The 22,052-nt window shown below is 37.7% G+C and overlaps 3 protein-coding genes across 6 annotated transcripts in view; 2 read left to right on the top strand and 1 right to left on the bottom strand.

The window, feature by feature from the left end:
- The first annotated feature begins 790 nt into the window (after positions 1-790).
- On the top strand, positions 791-6,410 carry pdca (phosducin a). 4 transcript variants are annotated; one of them, XM_079876620.1, is made up of 4 exons: positions 791-982; positions 2,032-2,097; positions 2,233-2,409; positions 4,176-5,616. In XM_079876620.1, exons 1-4 carry the CDS (start codon positions 803-805, stop codon positions 4,692-4,694), a joined length of 942 nt encoding a protein of 313 aa, XP_079732746.1. In that variant the 5' UTR covers positions 791-802; the 3' UTR covers positions 4,695-5,616. The 4 variants fall into 4 exon arrangements, with proteins under 4 accessions (XP_079732746.1, XP_079732745.1, XP_079732747.1 ...); XM_079876619.1 differs by having other exon boundaries at positions 2,029-2,097; positions 4,176-5,605; XM_079876621.1 differs by having other exon boundaries at positions 882-982; positions 2,261-2,409; positions 4,176-5,997.
- On the bottom strand, positions 6,022-16,339 carry odr4 (odr-4 GPCR localization factor homolog). Its single transcript, XM_079876618.1, has 14 exons — positions 16,264-16,339; positions 15,442-15,544; positions 15,228-15,365; positions 15,035-15,130; positions 14,711-14,817; positions 14,572-14,608; positions 11,562-11,699; positions 11,339-11,434; positions 11,203-11,262; positions 10,978-11,109; positions 10,441-10,528; positions 9,905-10,090; positions 7,435-7,551; positions 6,022-7,130 (listed from the first exon to the last, which is right to left on the bottom strand). Exons 2-14 carry the CDS (start codon positions 15,541-15,543, stop codon positions 7,063-7,065), a joined length of 1,365 nt encoding a protein of 454 aa, XP_079732744.1. The 5' UTR covers position 15,544; positions 16,264-16,339; the 3' UTR covers positions 6,022-7,062.
- Positions 16,340-16,427: 88 nt separating this feature from the next.
- Positions 16,428-22,052, top strand: part of LOC307161691 (nucleoprotein TPR-like) — a 21,514-nt gene continuing 15,889 nt past the window's right edge. Inside the window, exons 1-17 of the mRNA XM_079876566.1 lie at positions 16,428-16,629; positions 17,099-17,203; positions 17,303-17,358; positions 17,458-17,554; positions 18,235-18,338; positions 18,462-18,626; positions 18,719-18,811; positions 18,902-18,982; positions 19,069-19,156; positions 19,500-19,640; positions 19,767-19,861; positions 19,976-20,173; positions 20,264-20,371; positions 20,491-20,711; positions 20,869-21,029; positions 21,117-21,244; positions 21,501-21,649. Of these exons, the coding sequence (XP_079732692.1) occupies positions 16,479-16,629; positions 17,099-17,203; positions 17,303-17,358; positions 17,458-17,554; positions 18,235-18,338; positions 18,462-18,626; positions 18,719-18,811; positions 18,902-18,982; positions 19,069-19,156; positions 19,500-19,640; positions 19,767-19,861; positions 19,976-20,173; positions 20,264-20,371; positions 20,491-20,711; positions 20,869-21,029; positions 21,117-21,244; positions 21,501-21,649 (2,141 nt within the window). The 5' untranslated portion in view covers positions 16,428-16,478. The remainder of the gene's footprint in view (positions 16,630-17,098; positions 17,204-17,302; positions 17,359-17,457; positions 17,555-18,234; positions 18,339-18,461; positions 18,627-18,718; positions 18,812-18,901; positions 18,983-19,068; positions 19,157-19,499; positions 19,641-19,766; positions 19,862-19,975; positions 20,174-20,263; positions 20,372-20,490; positions 20,712-20,868; positions 21,030-21,116; positions 21,245-21,500; positions 21,650-22,052) is intronic.

Raw genomic sequence — 22,052 nt, 5'->3', positions numbered from 1 at the left:
TCCTTTTTTGGAATTGAAATTAGCTGAACTAAGTATGTTTTTAAGAGATTATTTCAAAATTATGACATTATTGAATATACCTCGGAGGTAGAATGGGGCTTTATGAGTAAAATGAGTAATATTACGCCTTTAATGCTTCATTAAAATAATTAGGTAAGACATGAAAGTGACCCTCACTGTAAAAATGTATGAGTTAACTAAAAAAATAATAAAGCAAACAGCTGCAAACTAATGTTTGCAAGTTAGACTGGTTGTTCACCCAAACTAACATTTTTAAGTTAAATCAACCCTATTCATGAGCAAGTATAAATTACGTATTTGTTGAAAGTTAAATAGGGGGCTGAATAAACTAGAAACAAGTACAGTAATTAAGAAACATGGTTTTGAAATCCACTAAACTCAAAACTGTTTAGTTGGTAAATACATTCAAAAATTAAACAAAAAAGGACACTAATCATGCTATATTTACTTAAAATAAAACATTTTAAATTAAAACAATCAAAAACACTTAGATGTTTTATCCTTTCATTCTAAAGGACGAATAAATGTACACACCCTCACAGTTCCCCATGTTTGATCAAACACACAAAAATAAACTCTTCAAGTGCAAGGAATTATGGGTATTCCCTTTGCAGCCACAATGCTTCTCTAAAGGGCCTACCCATAACAGATCCAACAATATATGAGGTTCAAAGTGCTTAAACTTCACAGGTAAATACATGCAGTACTGCTGAGTGTGTCTTACAAAATAGAAGTTGGATGATTTACAGTGTATGGAAAGTGCCAGGAGCTTATTGTAATAATGAGGGACCTGTATTTTGTCAGTTTATCTCTCTCTGTGACATGCTGGTTTAATTCCTCTACTGTAATCCTATTACACCACACCAAATTATTACTGAGATGTAACCATGATGTCCATGCAGACAGAGACATTATCCGAGACAGAGCACAGCAAAGAAAGGCAATCACAGCAAACGGTCAGGTAAGAATGACATTTCTCTTCCTCTGGTTAATAACCACTGCAAACATGGTTCTTTGGGATAGTTTTCCTTGTGGGATAGTTCTGTATATATACAGGATGCACAAACAATACATATATTCAATCTTTTTTTTTTTTTTTTTTTGGTGCTGTTTTTGAAATCAATATACAAAGCCTGGTTCAGACAGGACACTTTTCTAAATAAAATAAAAGAAAAAAATTAAAATAACTTGGTGAACAATATATTTCTCATAATGTTTTATTAAAATGCAATGATTTAAATGTTCTGGTCTATAATACTGCAATAACATATCTGCAATAACAAACCAGCTTATAACATGCATAAGCCTTAGACTTGCTTGCATGAATACTGCAACTAGCACATTTGGTAATGGAATTTGTTTATGGAAGTGTAAATATGTTAAATAGAGCCAATTAGTCGGATTGAACAAGATTACTTCTGACGTGTTTCCGAGTGCGTCTTGTTCACAGCATCCAGTGTAGTAACTGATCAGCACATTTCTTTAAGCCAGCTGCTCACATACACATTGGAAGCACTCTGAGAAGGCCACATACATATTAGTGGGGGGGGGGGGGGGGGTGGTTCAGATTGCATGCGGTTTTACATTTACTGTAAGCATTGCTACAACTGCCATGCAGTCAGTCTCAGAATGTATTTTTAGTTGTAATAAAGCAGAAACACAATTGTCTTATGCAACAAACTCATTACTCACATCAATGTAATCTGATTGTAATCTAATCCATCACCTATAAGAGAGTAATCTGCTAATTCCACCTCAACCTGGATAATTGTAACAGACCCTGACAGTGTCGAAAACTCATGCAACAGAAATAAAATCTACTTTGCATGCGGGATAACATCAGAATGACTACACCAGTAAACGTTGGTAAACATAAAAATTCCCATCTGTTAGTTCGTCTCATATGGTTTGGAAATATAAAAAGGAATGAGGAAATGTCAACCACTTCTAGTCATTTTGTTAGAGGATGTTGCACAAAATGGGCATAAGATCTGTAATATCTATCAGCAGGTCTCCATAGAAGAATCATCATGTCAGGTTCACCTGAGATTGAGGAACTACCAGCAACACAAACAGGTAAAAAATCTATTGATTATATAGTAATGATGAGATAATACTGGAGATTTTCATCATTATGCTGTGATACGCCTAAGATTATCTGTAATATAGAGGCTAAATTATACTATAAACCTGGAAACTGATTTAAACTAGATTCATCCATCAATCCATTGCAACTCAGGGCCCAAAGGTGTGATCCATGACTGGAGGAAATTCAAACTTGAGAGTCTGGACCATGAAAGCATCCCTCCCAACAAGAGAGAGCTCCTCAGACAGATGTCCAACCCCAAATCCAAAAATGACGACACCCGGGAAAAGATAGGCCGCAAGGTATTGTGAAAAATACCCAACTTATATGTACACAACAAAATGAGGAAATCATTTTAATTCCAAGAATCCAAGTACACATGGCTACTCTACTCATTCTATAGGATTAATACTTTTCCCATTTTATAAAAAATTATAAAATAACATGAAATCATGCAGTGATAAAAAAAATGTTAAAGGCACACTATGCAAAACTTGTACCTTAATATAACAGATTCGAAATCATTTCGATGGTAGGGCGAATCATCCTGATAGGAAAGCGCGGGGGTGGGGGTGGGGGGACGCCACTGCCAAAACCAGCCATGCAGGTTTGAGAGGTATCGCTTGACTTTACGGCATGACGTCACATACATCAACAACATATGAAGCAGCCTCTATGGAAGACACTAGCACATATTTCAGACATGAATCATGGCAGAGTCGACAAAGAAAATGAAGAAAGCGTGGTTGGAAGAGTGAAGAGACGGCTCTGCGTGAGTGGTATTTACGACAGTAACTTTACATACAAGTAATGTTGCTTTCGTCAATGAAAATTATGACAAAATATTAATGACTAAATTCAACGAGCCTTTATCACGTGACGAAAACGAGACGAGACGCAACGTAAATGCTGGTCATTCACGACACAGACGAGTGTTACTTTTCTGTTCACTATTTTTGCTATTTTTCCATAGTGGTACACTATATTGACTGGGTTAAATAGAATTGCATTACTAAAAAGAGACTAAAATACAATGTTCATTGACTAAAACTAGACTAAATGTCATCAGTTTTCGTCGACTAAAACTAGACGAAAATAGTCATGGATAATTCTGACTAAAATAAGACTAAAATGCTCAGACTTTTAGTCGACTGAAACTTGACTAGACTAAAAAGAGTATGAACGTGACTAAACTAATAAAAACTAAAATGACAGCTTAACACAAAGACTAGACTGGCTGCCAAAAACAACACTTCATACAAGTACTCCACAGCGACTCTAGGGGTCGCTGTTTGAGAAAAACAGAAACTGCATAGTGTGCCTTTAAATAAATCTTAATTAGGGAGTCATAGTGCTTTATAAATTGCGACGCTGCGGTTTGGAGTCGGTGAAATTTTTTAAATATTTTTTTAAAGAAGACTCACCGAGGCTCCATTTATTTGATAAAAAATACACAAAAAGTACAGTAATATTGTTAAATATTAATACAACTTAAAATTATTGTTTTCCATTTTAATATATTTTAAAATGTAATTTATTCCTGTGATGGTAAAGCTGTATTTTCAGCATCATTACTCCAGTCTTCAGTGTCACATGATCCTTCAGAAATCATTCTAATATGCTGATTTGCTGCTTAATAAACATTTCTTATTATTATCAATCATGAAAACAGCTATGCTTATTTTTTTGGGTGGAAACTGTGATAAAAAAAAAAAATCAGGATTATTTGATCAATAGAAAGTTCAAAAGAACAGTATTTATGTAATATATAATATAAAATTTTTTTTTTTACTATTTAAATGGATCCTTGCTAAATAGATGTATTTCTTTCTTTTTTCCTTCAATTTTCGGTTTAAGTAATTCATTAATAAAAAAAAATGAAAGTTTTGTTTTGTAAAGAAAAATTCATACATAGGCAAAATGATTTATTAATACAATTTTTAAATGTTTTTTAAGATCATCACAATCTTTTCTGACACAATTCAGTCAAGCGTGTTCAGATTATTGACTGGCAGAGTGAGCGTTTTATAATGTTTATTAACATGTTGTTTTGTCTGACCACACGCAGATGAGCGTTCAGGAATACGAGATGATCCAAGAAGAGGACGAAACGTGTCTGCGTAAGTATCGCAAGCAGTGCATGCAGGAGATGCACGGGCGGCTGAGTTTCGGGCCTAAGTTTGATGCCGTGTTTGAGTTGGATAGCGGCGAGGCCTTCCTGGATGTCATCGAGAAAGAGCACCGCCTGACAGTAGTGGTGGTGCACATCTATGATGACGGGATCGGAGGTTGTGACGCACTCAACAACTGCTTGACCTGCCTGGCGGCAGAATATTCCACCGTCAAATTCTGCCGAATCCGAGCCTCTGCCACCGGGGCGGGCGAGCGTTTTTCAGACGACGTTCTGCCCGCCCTGCTGGTGTACAAGGCTGGAGAGCTGCTGGGCAACTTCTTGTGCTTCACAAAGCACTTGAATGAGGAGTTCTTTGCCACGGATGTGGAGAACTTCCTAAATGAATACGGTCTGTTGCCAGAGAAAGAGATTGCAGCCTGCCCCGATGAGGAAGAGAACACTGATGTTGACTAATGGAAATTTAAAGGGTGGAAGTGAATTACATTAGTCAACCTGTCAGACTTGTTTCTAAGATAGATCGAGTATGTGACTACTGGGCCATGACTCCCAAAAACACGCACACCTAAAGGCATTTACTAACACGTCATTTAGGGCCTACAGCAGTTAGGTTATCAAAGGCATTCGGTCATGCTCGTTTCATTTCCCATGCGTTTCCATGACTTTTTGACCTTTCCAGTAGCTTTTGATTACTGAAAAGTAGAAGAAAGTGAAACAACTGATTGATTTGTCAGAGCCATATAAGACAAGTTTGAGTCCCAAACTGAGGTCCTTTCCTGATCCCGTTTCTCCTCAGACTATTTGTCTCAAAGGCAAAAAAAAGTTTTAATTCATCAAAGAATCCTGAATAAATTGAGTTTCCACAAAAATACTAAGTAGCACAACCGTTTTAAACATTGAAATTATCAATGTCATCGCTCCCTATGTTTAATATTATTTTAATATTTCTTGAGATCCAAAACAGAATACTAAAAAGATTTCTGAAGGATCATGTGACACTGAAGACTGGAGTAATGATGCTGAAAACTCAGCTTTGCCATCACAGGAATAAATTACTTTTCAAAATAGACTTTTCAAAAACATAAGAAAAAAATCTAACTGAACTCAAACTTTTTGACCGGTAGTGTATATTCATCACAGAAATAAAACTCTCCTGAAATGTCCTGGTTTTCCATGACTGTGGGAACTCTGATTTGCAAATCCATCTTTTTTTTTTTAAATTAGAAAGGCTTGTCACACGGAGCAATTTGGTATGAAAGTCAAATTGCCACACAATGACACTGTACTTGTCATCTATTTTGTATCGACCCGCTATCTGCTTAAAGAATAAATTATTTCAGAAAAAGTGTGATTTCATGTTGTCACGCTACACTAAATGAATCGGGTGTTTTACTTCAATGAACACAGAGAGGCCAAGAACCCTCCTCTGTCTTTTATGTCTTCATGACTATACAACTAAAACTTCAGGTAAAACATGTCCTGACATGTACCCACCTAACTCAAAGACCACAAAGAGTGTTTGAGAGAGTATTCATATGCAAGTGCTTGTTTGGAGGTGCAAGTGAATGTGGGTTTAGGTCAGCATATCATTGTGAAAACTAAATGACTCTGTTAAGGATACACATGATGATTTTGGTACTTTAGAACGGGGGTACAACCATTATGTTTTGATCTTAAACTAAGATTTTTTTTTAAGAAAAAGTAAACAAAAATTAAATATAAACTTTCAAAAATTAAATATAAAAGTTCACCTAATGTTTCACTGTCCATGCCACATTATTTTAATTGATTTATTTTAATGGTTTTGCAATGTAAAAATCATAAGGTATGCATTGCCAGGGGGTCCTTCGCCTGTAAAGGTTGAAGATGGCTGATCATGAGACACACACACAAAATGTTTCCGGCAATTATATTTAATTATATTAATTTAATACGTCAGTTCCTGTATGCATTTCATGCTAAGTGGTTAAAGAAGGCAGAAGAAACTGGTTTGATAATGACATGACAAATGTTACAATGGCAATACAGGAAAATACTGGCAGAATACTAGAAAAACCACAAGCATTCTGCAAAGACATGTAGGATAATGACAGTTTACGCTTTTCTTTTGATCTATTATTAAGGTTGCGCAAGTGAAAACATGTTACCTGTAAGAAATCTTATTCCCGTCTCAAGAAAAAAAACAAAAAAACACATGATTGTGTAATTTGCCCTCAAGTTAACAGCCACTGGTATGTTGTTACCCAATTAACTTATTTAAAAATATATATTTTGAGCTACACTATCAAAAATATGTGAACTGTTTCAAATTAACGGATTTGTCTATTCTGTTATTCAAGTATAAATCAAATTACAGTACTTCATCACAAAAAATAACTGTTTTTCCAACTTTGTGGCAACAATTAGTAAAGAAATGGTTTGACTGGCCTGAAAAAAGCCCATCACCCAACATCAGACCTGACCTGACCTCATTGATGCTTGTGTGTCTAATTTCAGAACAATGGCAAAAGAATAAACCCATCAATGGGCATCAGTAAGGTCAGACAGTGTGTTCGGCACAGAATTCTCTAGATTGTCATTATATAGTGTAACATTAAGATATGTCTTCACTCGAATAGCCAAACCTGTTTATTAGAAAGGAGTCTCCACATACTTTTGCCATATAGTGTATCTTACATTATAATAATCCTATAACAGACTTATAGTCCAAATTTAAGGATTATATTTGAAATCTTTTATAGTATATTGAAAGATTATATAGTATATTATACAAATATACACACTCACTTGAACATTCATACAGACTTATTTACTATTTCCATTGTCACTCACTAAAATACAGTAGAGATGTGGCTGTGGCAAGGAGAGCAATGGTTGCTGCTACTGCCACACCTGTGTGTTTGAGAGAGAGAGAGAGAGAGAGAGAGAGAGAGAGAGAGAGAGAGAGAGGGTGGATATGAGCCAACAGGAATATGAGAATGTTTTCAAGAATAATAGGAATCACAAAAAGAAAATACGGTCGCATCTGCCCAACTAACAAGAACATGGAGTCACTCACACTGTATCATTAGATAATGTATCATTATCATTAACAATATTGTCGAGCCCTATTTAATACCATGCTACAAAGAGAATGATTTATTGTATTAATAAGAAGTAAGAAATAGAGAGTGATTTAATAATATTAGACACTTACCAGCATAATATTGAGGGGCTTTGTGAATGTGGGGATTTTCAACTTGAACTTCTGAGACAACACGTTTACTGGAAGCATCACTGTGGCTGTCAGTCATCTCCAATTCAGGCGAGAATACTGGGAAAAAAAACAAGCACAAACATGTAAAAAAAAATCTAGGTATTGTAGGCTTGTAGGACCAAAGAGAGAGAAATGCAACCAGAAAGGGGAAAAAAACAAGGGAGTAAATGAATCTCCTCTTTCCAGGGAGAAGGCAGAGTTGTGTTGTCATGAAGATGATAATCCAAAATTCCCGAAGGGCCCGTTATTACAAGAGATCAGACATTCTATAGCCTCCGGTTAAACATATCACTTATGTTTTTCCTTTTAACCATACATGGAAAAAAAACATTTGTGGGCTTAAACTGGTTTGAACAAGATGCAAGGTGTAGCTGGCTATTATTTTAGAGGGGAACGAGGCAGGGTGTGTCTTTATGTGCTCCTTTTGAAAAGGTTTATCGCTTAGCATTCTGTAAATCACACACCTATACACATTCTTGACCATTTAACCATAACCACCCCCTACAATGTGTTCAGCCATCCCTGAATCCCAAAGACTTTGCAAGGACTTGCTCTACATTGCACAATACCCTAGTAACAGATCTGAGGTCCACTTGGAAAAGCCTAGAGGTGATACAAACCAATACAATAGTGAGGAAGCAAGGGTTCTTAAAGGATTAGTTCACCTCAAAATGAAAATTTCCTGATAATTTACTCATCCCAATGCCATCCAAGATGTTCATGTCTTTCTTTCTTCAGTGGAAAAGAAATGAAGTTTTTTGAGGAAAACATTTCAGGATTTTTCTCCACACAATGGACTTCAACGCTACCCAAATTGTTGAAGTCCAAATTGTTGAAGTCCAAATCAATGCAGTTTCAAAGGGTTTTGAAGGGCTCTGCACGATCCCAGCTGAGGAATAGGGTCTTATCTAGTGAAACAATCCGTCATTTTCTAAATAAAATAAAAATGTCTATACTTTTTAACCACAATTGTTCGTCTTGTGCTGGTCTGTGACACGCCAGGCATTACGTAATTACGTCTCCTCCATCTGCCTAAGGTCTTCATCTGTGTACTCCGGTTCAAAAAGGTAGGGTAGGGCGAAAAACTCCATCTCATTTTCTCCTCCAACTTCAAAATCGTCCAACATCATTGTTTTACCTTTTTTGTTAAAGGGCTTTTGTATTAGTCTTCGCATGTTTGCTTTGTAAACCATGGGGATGTACTTCCGCCTACGTCCAGCGTGACATTTCCAACGTGATTACGTAATGCCTGGTGCGTCACAGACTAGCACAAGACGAACAATTGTGGTTAAAAAGTGTATACATTTTTATTTTATAAAATGACCGATTGTTTCGCTAGATAAGACCCTATTCCTCAGATGGGATCGTGCAGAGCCCTTTGAAACTGCTTTGATTTGGACTTCAACAATTTGGTTAGCGTTGAAGTCCATTGTGTGGAGAAAAATCCTGAAATGTTTTCCTCAAAAAACTTCATTTCTTTTCCACTGAAGAAAGAAAGACATGAACATCTTGGATGGCATTGGGGTGAGTAAATGATCAGGAAATTTTCATTTTGAGGCGAACTAATCCTTTAACTCTGGCCTTCAAGGTCCACTTTCCTGCAGAGTTTTGCTCCAACCCTAATCAAACACACCTGGACAAGCCAATCAAGGACTCAAATCACCCACTATACCCTCATTCACTATTCCCTATGTTAGTCTAATACACTAATACTATACTAATATATACTAATATACAAACTAATATAGTTCATTTGAGGGAGTGAATGAAAACAAGTGAGTGAATTCGGACACTGTGTCGGAAGGGCTGTCGTTTTTGCATAGTTTGTGCCTGCTGTTTAATCGTTTGAAACTTATAGAACACTGGCAGCTCCAGTAGTAAGATGAAAAATCTTGAACTGTCATGGAAACTATGTATAAACCTTAATTAAACAATTTAATAATCAATTAAAAATCAATTTATGCCTGTATGATATTACGCTGTAGCCACATTCGACCAGTGGTTTGGAAAATGGATGGATGGATGATTCAGCTGTGAGTATCATCTTCTGGCGAGACGCAGGAATTAATATGGCGTGTGACTTTCACGGTGCATTATGGGTATTATGTAGCTGTTGAGCACGATCGGTTGTACACTCATTGTTGTGGTGCATTGTGGGATTGAATGAGTGCACTAGACAACATCCTCTATGGTTTCAGACCCCACTACAAATGGCTGTCCCCTCAAATTGTGCTGTATTAATGGTATAGGGGCATTTTCGGACACAGCCAAGGTCTTCGGAAAAACTAAAAAGTTAAAGGCAGGTGAGTTTGATCAAGATTAGAGCTAAACTCTGCAAGAAAGGGGACCTTGAGGTCAAAAGTTGAGAACCCCTGCTCTAAAATCTCATATTGAAATAGGGGAAACATACACTGATTGCTCTCCAGACTAATATCTATGTCCTCTTCTGGTGTTTCACAGTCCAGCATCTCTTTAAGACGATCGGCCACATCAGCTGTACTTTCATCTGGGAACATGTAGTCACACACCGACAGGCCGGAGAAGGGCATTGGGGCAAACACACGCCGAGGAAGAGCCTGTTGCCCAGTGCACAGACCTAGAGAAACAATATGGGAACTCATGTCTTGAATTAGGAATACATTTATTTCTGTACTAAGTACAAAACTTACTGAAGACAAAGGGTGGCACCCTACTGCCATCTAGTGCTCAGTTTGATGTTTGCAAATGTTTGTGGAACCTCAATGTATAATTCACCTTAAAAATGAGATTTACACTAAATGTTTTGTTCCCAAAATTCTTAAAAATATCTTCTTTTATGTTCCACAGAAGAAGGAAAGTCATACAGGGTTGGAACGACATGGGGATGAGTAAATGATGACTGAATGTTCATTTTTGTGTTGACTTTCCTTTCAACGTCAATATGTATGACATGATGGACCACTTTACCTTTGCGACTCCCTTCACTTATTAAAAGATCTTCCAGAAACATCTCCACTCTGGAGGAAACCGTGTTTATGATGTCTCTCTTAATGGCCTACCAGTGCAAAGGAGAAATTAAATCAGTATCAATCAATAACAGGCACATACAAAAGTGTATTTAGACAGGTTTTTGATCATGAAAATATTGTGTGAAATCATGTTCATGTTATGGCTTATTTTGTCTAAATAAATGAATAAGAAATCAATAAGAAATAACAGAAATAGTTTTAAATGCTAATTCAGGCATCACGACCTTAAATATATAAAATGAAAAATGTACATTGAGACTTGCTTAAGCTTATATAATTTAACCGTTATTTAATTATTAGTGTTCATAAGATGTTGTTACTGCAGATGACGCCAAGGTCATTTAAATGTAAAATGAGGGGAAATAAGCATTAACAATTAAATATCTAATATCGATATTTATCGTCTTATAACTGATATAGTACCAAAATATTACTTATACCTAAGCATAAAGCATTGAGAATAGGCTTTAATGACCTGTACTGCATGTCTGGCTTTGGGTTTGTTGTTGTGGATGTAGGCCCTGCAGTGAACCACCCCTCGAACCCTCATGGAGCCACTGCACAGCTGAACTAGAGCACTGGACCGCTCATCCAGCTCTGGCTGCTCCTGTCACATCAATATTCTCATTATACCTTTGACTACACACAAATATATCTCATTGATAATGTTCGTTATTATGAGATAAGATTATGAGCTCACATCTGAAACAAGGATCCGTGCAGGGAAAGTCTGACGATGGGTTGTCTTTAGGTTCTTTTTCTGAAAGAAAAAAATATCTACTTCATCTCAAATTTAAAAAAAATATGACAGAGAAATGACAGAATTATGTTTTTACCTGTCCTGAGATGAGTTCAGAGTCATCTAATGCCTGTCTGCCACTTATGAGACAGTTACCAGCCTCAATCTGTTTAGCCCACCTCTTAAGACAATCCTAGACATGGGGGGCAAAGAAAGATACATTCACAACCTGTATACACTGTATTCAAAATTCTACACAAAATCCTTCACAAATAAAACACTGTCTTGTCTTCATATACCCCATCTGACTTCTGTCTCACCTTCATGCACTTGTCTGTGTTATCAGAGGAAGATCCTGTCAAAGGGATCTGCAAATCCACCTCAACAGAGCAGGTCAACATGGGCCAGGATGACGAGACACATGTCTGATACTTCCAGTCTGCTGGCTTGGACGAACTCTAGAAATCAGTAGGGGAGAGTGGGGTAAAGTGAGACATTTTTTACATTCGTTACCCTCTAAGCAAGCTAAAATGATATATCAGTCAAATTTACACATTTCCCATTAATTCAGGATGTTTCCTAGCAATGGAAATTATTAGAATGTATTCAGGACGAAGGGCAGTGAAAAATGATTGTTTTTAAAAAAGTGGTCTTGTGTCTCACTTTACCCCAGCTTAGGGGTAAACTGAGACAGACCAGAGAAATCAAGGGGGTAAAGTGAACCAGCTGGGGGTAAACTGATCCACTTACTTTTTCCACTCTGAAACTTCCATAACAACACATGTTGTAACAGTAAGAATCTTGACAGCTAGCTTGACAACCACACATTCCAGAATTAATGTCGGACTAGTAACAGAATCATGGAGATTGGTCAATTAAGCACAATTTTTTGATGACCCACCGGTGCGCATCCAAGTGAAGGTGCAACACCCTTGGCGTGCTAAGGGTGAATGGCACACTGGAGGAAATTCCTCCAAAAAAAAAATTAACTATGTCCAAATTATTGTGATACATTTGGAAAACTCAATGCTGTCAGACCTCCCCTGGCCAGCCCAGGGAGAGTGGCCCGTCCTGAGCCAGATTCGGATTTGTCCGCCACCGCTGGAGCTCCGTCTGGAGCAAAGTCAGTCCTAAAACGGATCTTTGGGTCTTTGTGGAGGAGGGACAATGCTCCGCTCGGACAAGGAACATGGACCAGAGAACCGTGGTGGTCAGACCGGGTGGAGAAACAGCCTGACCCAGGCCAGAGAAAGTGCACTTTGTGCGGGCGAGACTTCCAGTAAATAGAGTCTGGTTTGGACACCCAGTCCCTTGGTGCCAGGGCGTGCACAACGGTGAACGTGCACCATCCTGGGTGAGCTAGGGGTGAAAGACACACGGGAGGATATTCCTCCTTGTAAAAATGTCCAAAAATATCTTGTATTTGAAGAAGAGCTTGAAGGAAACCAGATTTATTAAAATGTTTAATTTAGGTTTACATTGAATTTAGCATGTTAAGGTTAGGTATAAATTATGATTATCAGAGTCTTCTAGCAAAAGACTCTGGTCAGTCCTGTTTTACTGAAACTCTTGGAGTTTGTGTTTTAGCAAGAAAGTCCAGCCAGTCCTGTACTCAGGTCTCAGTGTTTGAATAGATATGCTGAGTGGGTTAGGGTGGTCAGCACTCTCAGTCTAGAACCGGTTCCTAAACCTGTCTTTTTGGTTCCTGCCCCTAAATGTATATAAACTGTATAAGAGAACATTCACGTCAGACTTTGGTGGCTGCAGCTACCGACAGCTCGTGTTCTCAATAAAGAATCCTGCTGAAAGATACAACCAAGTCTCCTGGTCGTTCGATTCTAAGTTCACAACAAGCTCCATGCTCGCAGACCTCCCGGGCCGGCCCCAGGGACGGTGGGTCATCTCCGGTCAAAGTCAGATCCGTACACCTGCTGGCGCTCCTGCTGGAGCAACAACGGTCCAAACATGGACGCTCAGCGTGTTGTAGAGGAGGGAGACGACACTCTTATCGGACTAGGTAATGGAAAACAGGCGCCTCCGGGTTGCCTGGGGCCCAGAGGAGTGCACCCTCTCCTTCGGGCCGTCAGGTTTTCTTCCTGGTGTATTGCCTTGGCATGATGGCTTTTCTACTATGTTCATGACATTAAAAATAAAACATATGTCATGTAATATTACATTAAAATATGTTTAAGACTAAACTTAACTTGTGCCTCATGTCTCACTTTACCCCACAGCATTTGTCTCACTTTACCCCACCGCCACATTTTAGAAAAAAACGATCTCTCTTAGCAATTCAGGCTTATCTTCAGCTAGCATCATCACATGGTTTTATATGTTGGTAGTTCATCAACATGTATGACATAAGTTTTTCTACCTGAATCAATTTGCTTTGGCACAACAGTTGATTAAGTTGACAGCAAGAAAATTTACTTTTACATGCAAAAAAAAAATTTTTGTGAACAAAAACATGCTTACTACAGCACCATGAGGTCCTCTTCTTCATGGCCAAGGTGAAATGAGAGGGGCTTGAAAACATAATGGTCAAATGACCAAAATTGTGTTCCGTTGCCTAGATATAGGGGGTGTCTCACATTACCCGATGTCTCACATTACCCCATTCTCCCCTATAGGGTTGTCACGATACCATATACATATCTCACGATAATATACCAGCTACAAATCACATCGAATCATTTTGAGGTGAACTAATCCTTTAAGAACCCTTGCTTTAGGGATTAATTAATTCTCTCACTTTATTTGAGTGTCTCATGAAATTTCACTATTGTATTGGTTTGTATCACCTCTAGGCTTTTCCAAGTGGACCTCAGATCTGTTACTAGGGTATTGTGCAGTTTCAGTAGGCTTAGTGAATCATTGATTCGGCCGATATGTTCAAAAACACAGATTCAAAACAAAATTTTGTTTAGAACTATTTTTGGTAGTGAAATAGAGCAAAAACATAAATATCGACATCGCTGTGTCTAAACTGTCATTTCATAATAACTTTTTGTTTTTATTGAACTGTTGTATAAAATCAATCACATTTGCAATCGTGCAAATTTATAAAGGCATCTATCTTTTATAAACACTCAATTTATACAGTAAAAAAATAATAAATGTAAAATGAGTTTCTATTAAGTAAAGTTACATTATTATATTTTTTCTACTCACTATTGTAATGTACTGTTAAGGTCACAGCAGTCTTGTAATGTTCTTGCATAGATGCATGTTTAAATGAATGTTTTAAATAGTGTACCTGCCGCAAATACAACGTAACTTACAGTACTACCATATTGACGATACTACTGTAGTACCCAAAACGTCTCTCACCTTTGGATCTTTTACATCAAGCGTTTTGCAGACAGTTCTGTACATTTTAAGTCAAGGATCATGCAAACTTTTGAGGTTATTCATAGTGATGCTTGTAGATCACAGAGGAAATTATGTAGGGATGTAGTGTGCAGGATACTTCTTTGTTTTGGAGCAGATGTGCAGGGTGACTCGATCGGTCACATCCTCCTCTGTCAGTTCCCACAGTCTTCCTTTACTTATGCATTTATCCATGGCAAATATAAGCTACAAAAAGAGATGAGCACAAAAATAAAATGATGAAGTTATGATGGCCAACAAAATCATCTTTAATAAAAGCTAAAATGTGGTCCAGTCAATTTTTTTATTATTAGTATAAGTTAATTAAAATGTATTTTTAAATTAACCTAAAATAAAATTCATAACTATTAAATTAATGTTTTCTTTTTTAAAATAAAATAAAATGTATTTTAAAAAACAGTACCCTTTTTAACGTGTTTTGGGCATCTTTGGAGAGTTCAGGTGGGGTCACTAAAAACAAGCCAAGAATACAAAGACCTCCAGGTAACATGCGGGACACCTAGAATAGAGAAAGTCAAAATCCTTACCTGTACAACTAGACTGTAAAAACATTTCAAGGCCATTGTGTGTGAGTGGTAAGACATCAGGCTACCCACCTGCCTGGTATGTTCTGTGAACCACTCCACATCAATGTCATCCAGTGGGCCGCTTCCTCTAGGAGACTTCAGCTGCCCCTCACTCTCCCTCTGAGGAGTCTGCACGGCCAGCACCACAAAATCTCTTTGAGGAGAGGACTGTAAAAAGAAAATGTTAGGATAAATTGTTCTGTGAACTGACACGATTAAATATAGGTTAGTTTAGCTTCCTCACCTGACCAGCCAGGAGTCCAGTCACACATGATCCAGGATCTGCTGCCAGAAGACCACCAAGATATTTTTCCACAGCTTCATCAACAAAGTAACTTCTACCCATTCTGCCAGCAAACATAAACAATAATAAATATCAATATTGTGTCATATTAACCTGCTTGCAAGTTGCAACTTTAAAATAACTATAAAACATGTTACCATGTTACACTTCCCAAACAGATGCCAAATAATGTTAAAATACCTTTATACGGAGTTTCACTGACAAGTATTGCAGTTATTAAGGGAAAAATTATTTTGACTATCAATATTACCTGTAACTGTACCAGAGCAAATGAATCATTAAATCAGTGTCAATCTTCTCAATGACAGTAAATAACAAACAAACAGGAAAAAGTGTATTTAGTCAGACTTTTGATCATGACAAATATTGTGTGAAATTATTTTCATGGTTATGGCCGATAACCAATAAAGCGCCAGTATTAATATTAAAATAGTATTTTGTCTAAAAAAAAAACAACAGCTAAAAAACACTAATAAATAAAATAAATGGTTTAATGCTAAAATTACATTTATGCATCACACATTATAATGTGTACAGTATGAAAGATTATTATTATGCCAGAAATCACTGTTTCTAAAGCTAAGTTAAAGTTCCAAAATATAGAAGAGAAACAGTTGAACGTCTTGAATGAAAACTAAAAAGTAATACATTTGCGAGAGTAAACTTCTTTATAAAACCATTGAGAATAATGACGTTTTACGAAACATACAATGTAACAACGATGTTTCTGAAAGAATTGCAAAGAAAATCCTTCAAACGTACCTTCAGATCAGGCACACTTCTCCAAACAGCTGATGAGTTCTCAGTGGAACCAATACGTGTGACGCGTCGTCGCATCAATCACACGCAACTCAATTCAAGCGACCTGATTGGACAATACGCTTGCAGGTCCGTGCTGCTTTGCGACTTGCGTTTGTATCGCTCACATATGACGTAGGGGCAGTAGCTAATGCTAACTCTTGCAGTGAGCCGGAGAGATGGCGGCACTTCTTCAGCAAACGCTGGAGAGAAGTGAGATAAACAAACTACCGAAAGCCATTCAGAACAAGCTCGAGAAGGTTCTGTCAGAGCAGCAGACGGAAATAGACTCACTGAAATCTCAGTACGAGCGGTATAAAGCAGACTGCGGTGAGTAACGGTAACGTTAGCAGGCGGGCCAGATAGTCATTCAACAGCTGAGTGTCTTATAGTAGTGTACTGCATGTTTAGCCATCATAAACGCGTTTATGCAGATTGAAGAACAAGTTGTTTGGGTAATTATTCTGGAGAGGCTTGTATCTTCCGTATAAATTATCTACCAAGTTGAGTCTACTTAAAAGTGTAGGTATAAATAGTTAAGTAGTTAATACTGAGATGTAGTGACAGACCAAAGAAAATGTTTGCCTTTTCAATTTAAAGAATATGTGTGAAATTATGTTAAGAGAATGGCTGAGCATATAAAGCCTTTCTTGTAAATCTTTAAAGCATAATGAATTCACTTCTCGTGGTATTTTTATTCCTGAATCAGCAGTCTTAATAATAAATGATGTGTCAAAAGAGCTGTTGGTGTCAATTGTCTCAGTGAAACATGTTACAGATGATTGTTTTTAATCAACAGAGCAACAATACTTTAATCTTGAGAAGAAGCTTGCTGAGAGTCAGGAGCAGTTCTTGTCCCAAAGTAAAGAGTATCATAGTATTAAGGAGGAGAATGTCCGTCTCAGTAAGTACTATGCTTTATTCTATTTTTATGTTTGGATTGTATTGACGCAGAGCTGCTGTATAACATGGGTGTGCTTGTGCTTCTTTTTTTTCTAAAAAGCCGATGAACTTAAGAAGTTGAAAGATATAGAGGAAGAGCAGGGAACAACGCAAGAGGTAACTATTTGAGTTTCTCACCTGACATGCTTCGTAATGGGCCTTAATATTTTGAGCAGTTAAAGATGATGTAAACATCCCAATGTTTTTGCATTTCAGAGTACGCCTCCAAGAGCCAAGTATGAAATTGAGGCAGAAAACCGAGAGCTCTCACGGTTGCTTGAGAAGAGATCTCAAGAAGTGGAAAACCTCAGTGGTATGGCACTGTTTTTTACATCAGTGATCAAGGTTGTCGTTGACATTGGAGTTTTATGTCAAGATTGTTTTCATTACTTAATTGAGGAATTAGAGGGCTTTTTATTTGCACATAGCATTATTGCTGTACAGAAATGTGGAAATTCTTCATGCTAATTTTGATACTGTTGCAAAAATGAATATACTGTTGTTCAGAGTTCTTTATAAAAGTTAATTATATTAACAAATTTAAACAGAATGGAATGAAGCAGTTAAGTATTTCTTTGTTGTTCAACTAAACTGTCGTAGTTTTATTTAATCAATCAAATCATTGTTTTTATACAAAATTTGCCTTTTTTTGCTAATGTCTTTTTTTTGTCGTGTCAAAACAATTGTCAAGTAGTTGTTAATTTCATCAGATAATATTTCTGATTCATTCATCACACTGGAGAAAGGAAGACTGAGCACATTGTGTGATATAATAGCGCATAATGTGTTCTATTGTGTACTGCACACTTGTATTTCAAACAGAAATCTGTGCACAGTATGCATACTATACACTGCATGTATTGTAGTAGTATTCTTCTCTGAACATATCCATTGTTTTGTGCAGTTGAGTTAAAAAAAAAAAAAAATTTAACCAAAGTACCAGTACTTTTGACGTGTGTAATTGCTAACATGTCTCTTATGGTCAATATACAGAGGATCTCAAACGTCTCAATGACAAACTCGCAGAGACCAGCAAAATTAAGATGGAGCTCCAGCTTAAACTAGATGAACTTCAGTCATCTGAAGTTTCCATTCAGGTAACCAGTGACTCTCATTTAGCTGTTATTTGGTCTCTAATATGATTAATAAATACATCTGACCATTGATTACATATTTGTATTTGATTATTTAAATGGTTTACTGTGTTTCTTTCTCATCAGCATCGTGAGAAGCGAATGGAGCAAGAAAAGGAGCTTCTCCAGAACCAGAACACATGGCTGAATTCAGAGCTGAAGAGTAAGACAGACGAGCTGTACACAGTATTCAGAGACAAGGGCAAAGAGGTCCTGGAGCTCAGGTGCTCTTTAGAGACCAAGAAGGAAGAGGTGTGAGGAATTTTTGAGACGTGTGTTTAAATATTGGGCTGCATTCTTATTAGATCACCTGTCTGCATCAATCATATATATATCATAATCAGGTGACCAGACTTCAGGACCAAGTGAACATGTTCAAGAAAAACAACGACAACATGCAGAAGAGTACTGAGAATCTGATGAACAAACTCAAAGAGGTTCACTATGCCCTTCTTATTCTTGTTTGCCCTACCACTTGACATAGAAGATAAATTTAATCAAGGTGCATTGTTTGTCTCATTTATTAGGCTAAAGAACAACGGGCCTCCATGGAGGAAAAGTACCGAAATGAGCTGAATGCTAACCTTAAACTCTGTAATTTGTACAAGGTCAGTAAAATGTTGATATTTGTTGTGCAGCGTCCAACATTAATGTGTGGTATGATTCAAATCTGAATCCTTTTGTTTGTTCACAGAATGCATCAGTAGACTCTGAAGCCAAGAATGCTGAATTGAACAGAGCTGTTGAAGAGCTCAACAAACTGTTGAAGGAGACAATGGAAGGTTTGAACCATTCATTAAAATAATTTTTTCTGATTCATTCATTACACTGAAAAAGGAAGGTTGAGCACATTTACATTGTGGGATATAATTGTACACATAGTGTGTTCTATTGTATACTGCACATTTTGGGAATTGTAGAAGGCCATCCTGGTATTGCATGCACAAAGTCTGTGCACAGTATGCAAATACTGCAGATATAGTAGTGATATCAACAGTATCAAAATGCTTTTCTGAACATATCTATTGTCTCTGTCTTGTTTTGGGTGTGTTTACAAATTTTCTCTCATTGCCTCACTGTGACTGTTTTTAATGTGCCAAATTTAAATGCCTCTTTTATCAACAGCCAATAAAGGTACAGAGAAGAAGCTGTCAGAGCTGCAGGCTGTGAGGGAGAAGGCAGAGTCTGATCTACATGAGAAGGTCAGGAATCTGGAGAAAGAGCTGGAGCACTCGAACACACGCCTTGCTGACTTTAAGAGAAGAGGTAATGCACAGACAAAAAACCTGCCTGAGTTTGTGTCAGTTTTTGTTTTAGGCTGAATAATCTTTTCAGATTATTGAATCATGTAATTGTGCAAGATTTCAGTCTGAATTTGTATACTTCAAAAAGGTGTTCCAGCTCTCACAGAAGAAGAGCTGACAAACCTCTCGCCAACTGCAGCCGCAGTGGCCAAGATTGTTAAGCCGGGCATGAAGCTAATGGAGGTATAAAATGTTGATCACAAAATAATTCATAATTTTTTTGGCCCATTAGCATGATTGATTTCAGCAATATATTATGTTTATCGTTCTAAGTAAATTGTCGGTATTTGCTCTCAGCTGTATAATGCCTTTGTGGAGGCACAAGACCAGCTGCACCTGGAGAAACTGGAGAGCAAGCGTGTGAACAAGGTTCTAGATGAGATAGTTCTGGAGGTGGAGAACAAAGCTCCTATCCTGAAACGCCAGAGAGAGGAATATGAGAACATGCAGAAGTCCATGTCTAGCCTCTGTGCCAAACTGGAGCTAGCTATGAAGGTGTGCACAAATATGAAAGTCGGCAAAAGAGAAAAAAACATGATTGTCAGTCAGAAGATGCTAATCTTTGTCTTTTCTCTTGTAAATCAGGAGGTCCATCGGCTGCAGAAGGTGACAGATGAAGCGAATAAGAGAGCTTTAGGGCTAGAGAGAGATAATCAGAGATCAAAGAGACAGTTAGCAGACATGTCTGAACAGGTAAGCCTCTTACAATAAACATTGAGATGAAACACCTTGTTTCAGGCTCAGACAACAGTAAGTCTGAGCACAAAATCTAAATACTTTTCTAAAAAAAATATTTTTTTTTCATGATTCAGGTAAGTGTGCTGCTGGTGGAGGTGGAGGAGGCACGTGGTAATCAGGTGGTGCGTGAGGACTTGAGCTCAGCTGTGAGCAGCAGCTCTGAGGTCCAGGGCTCACGGCAGGTGGCCTTCCGAAGCGTCCAAGAGCTTCAGCAGCAGAACCAGAACCTTCTGGCCCAGATCAGGGACCTGGAGGAGCAGAGAGAGAGGGACCAGAACCAAGCTAAGACTGCCAGGTACTGACCTTGTGATATTGGGAGTGGCATATAGACCATAGTAATAAATACACATATTTAATCTTCAGATCTACCAGAACGAATATGTACATTGCCCTGCTATTCTTTAGTAGCACTATGAAGATCAGTAAAAGAAAATCTGTTTCTGCTCTTTCAGACAAACAGAGATGGAACAGAGTCTGGAGAAGGTTCAGAAGGAACTGGAGCAGATCAAAGATCAGCAAAACCACCAGAAGCAGCTGGCTGACTCTGCCATCCGACAAAGAGACATGTATCGTATCCTGTTGCAGACAGCCGGAGTCGAGCTCCCACCACAGGGTGAAAATTAACCCCTTAGACCAAAAGGCCTCTCCTTTGTATTGGCATTTGATGAAATGTTAAATGAAGTCCTGTGGTTGTGTTCAGGTTCAGAGGCTGGATCTCAGTCCACCACTCCCAGCAGGTCAGGACCCATGTCCACCAGATCTACACCCCTCAGGTCTGCAGCTTCAGAATCTGTCCAGGCAACTCAGGCTAAAGCAGCACTTAAACAGGTTAGACTCGCCTTATTTCTCTACTTTAAAGAGATAATTCTTCCAAACCTGTATGCTTTTGTTGAATGGAAAAGAGCAGCATAGACATTCTGCTAGACTGTTCTTTTTGTGTTGCAGGTTTGAAATGACATAAAATTGAGTACATTTGAACTATTTTCATTTTTTGGTGAACTGTTTCTTATAAAATGACTCTGTTGTACAAATCTCATTTGGACATTTAATATTAACCATTAAACTGCATGTTTTCACCCCTCAGCTTAATGATGCCTTCACAACATATAAAAAAGAGAAGGCAGAAAACGACAAGCTTCTGAATGAACAGACTGAGAGGCTTCGTGTTCAAGTGTCTGACCTGCTCTCACAAAAGGCTAAACTTTCCTCTCAGCTTGAGTTCGCCTTTAAACGGTGAGCACAACTTGTCTGAAAAATCTCAGTTTGCGTGGAATCTGAATTTAAGTTGGATTTTAATGTTATTACCTCACTTTAACTTGAGCAGTCCAGCCATAGCTACATGTTAACAGTTTGTTGCATCTGGCTTTTATCTTTATTCATTTACAATCAACATTTCACATACACAACATATGCAAATTTTGCCCCCAGAATATTATAATTGAGATAAGCCGCGGCTCGTTTGTATAGGCAGGTGGTGCAGTGCCCCACCAAAATATTCGTCCACTGGAAAGACCTCTATATAAACTGAATCATAAATAAATCGTAAATTTGTTCATTATTATGCAACAAATTTGATGAAACAAATTTAATTGACCAAGTGAACATTTTTGAATAGTTTAATTCAAATTCCAACTCA

Source organism: Squalius cephalus (assembly GCF_949319135.1).
Source record: "Squalius cephalus genome assembly, chromosome: 7".
NCBI classification, from domain to species: Eukaryota; Metazoa; Chordata; class Actinopteri; order Cypriniformes; family Leuciscidae; genus Squalius; species Squalius cephalus.
This window is presented reverse-complemented; position numbering and strand designations above follow the sequence as displayed.

What these genes read in the sequence shown, in the direction of transcription:
- pdca (XM_079876619.1), top strand. Translation starts at nt 803, where the DNA reads ATGAGGGACCTGTATTTTGTCAGTTTATCTCTCTCTGTGACATGCTGG. An exon ending in CAATCACAGCAAACGGTCAG is followed by an intron (nt 983 to 2,028) that starts GTAAGAATGACA and finishes AATATCTATCAG; the next exon opens with CAGGTCTCCATAGAAGAATC. An exon ending in GGGAAAAGATAGGCCGCAAG is followed by an intron (nt 2,410 to 4,175) that starts GTATTGTGAAAA and finishes GACCACACGCAG; the next exon opens with ATGAGCGTTCAGGAATACGA.
- odr4 (XM_079876618.1), bottom strand. Translation starts at nt 15,543, where the DNA reads ATGGGTAGAAGTTACTTTGTTGATGAAGCTGTGGAAAAATATCTTGGT. An exon ending in CCCAAAACACGTTAAAAAGG is followed by an intron (nt 14,818 to 15,034) that starts GTACTGTTTTTT and finishes CTCTTTTTGTAG; the next exon opens with CTTATATTTGCCATGGATAA. An exon ending in AGCCCCTCAATATTATGCTG is followed by an intron (nt 7,131 to 7,434) that starts GTAAGTGTCTAA and finishes TCAAACACACAG; the next exon opens with GTGTGGCAGTAGCAGCAACC.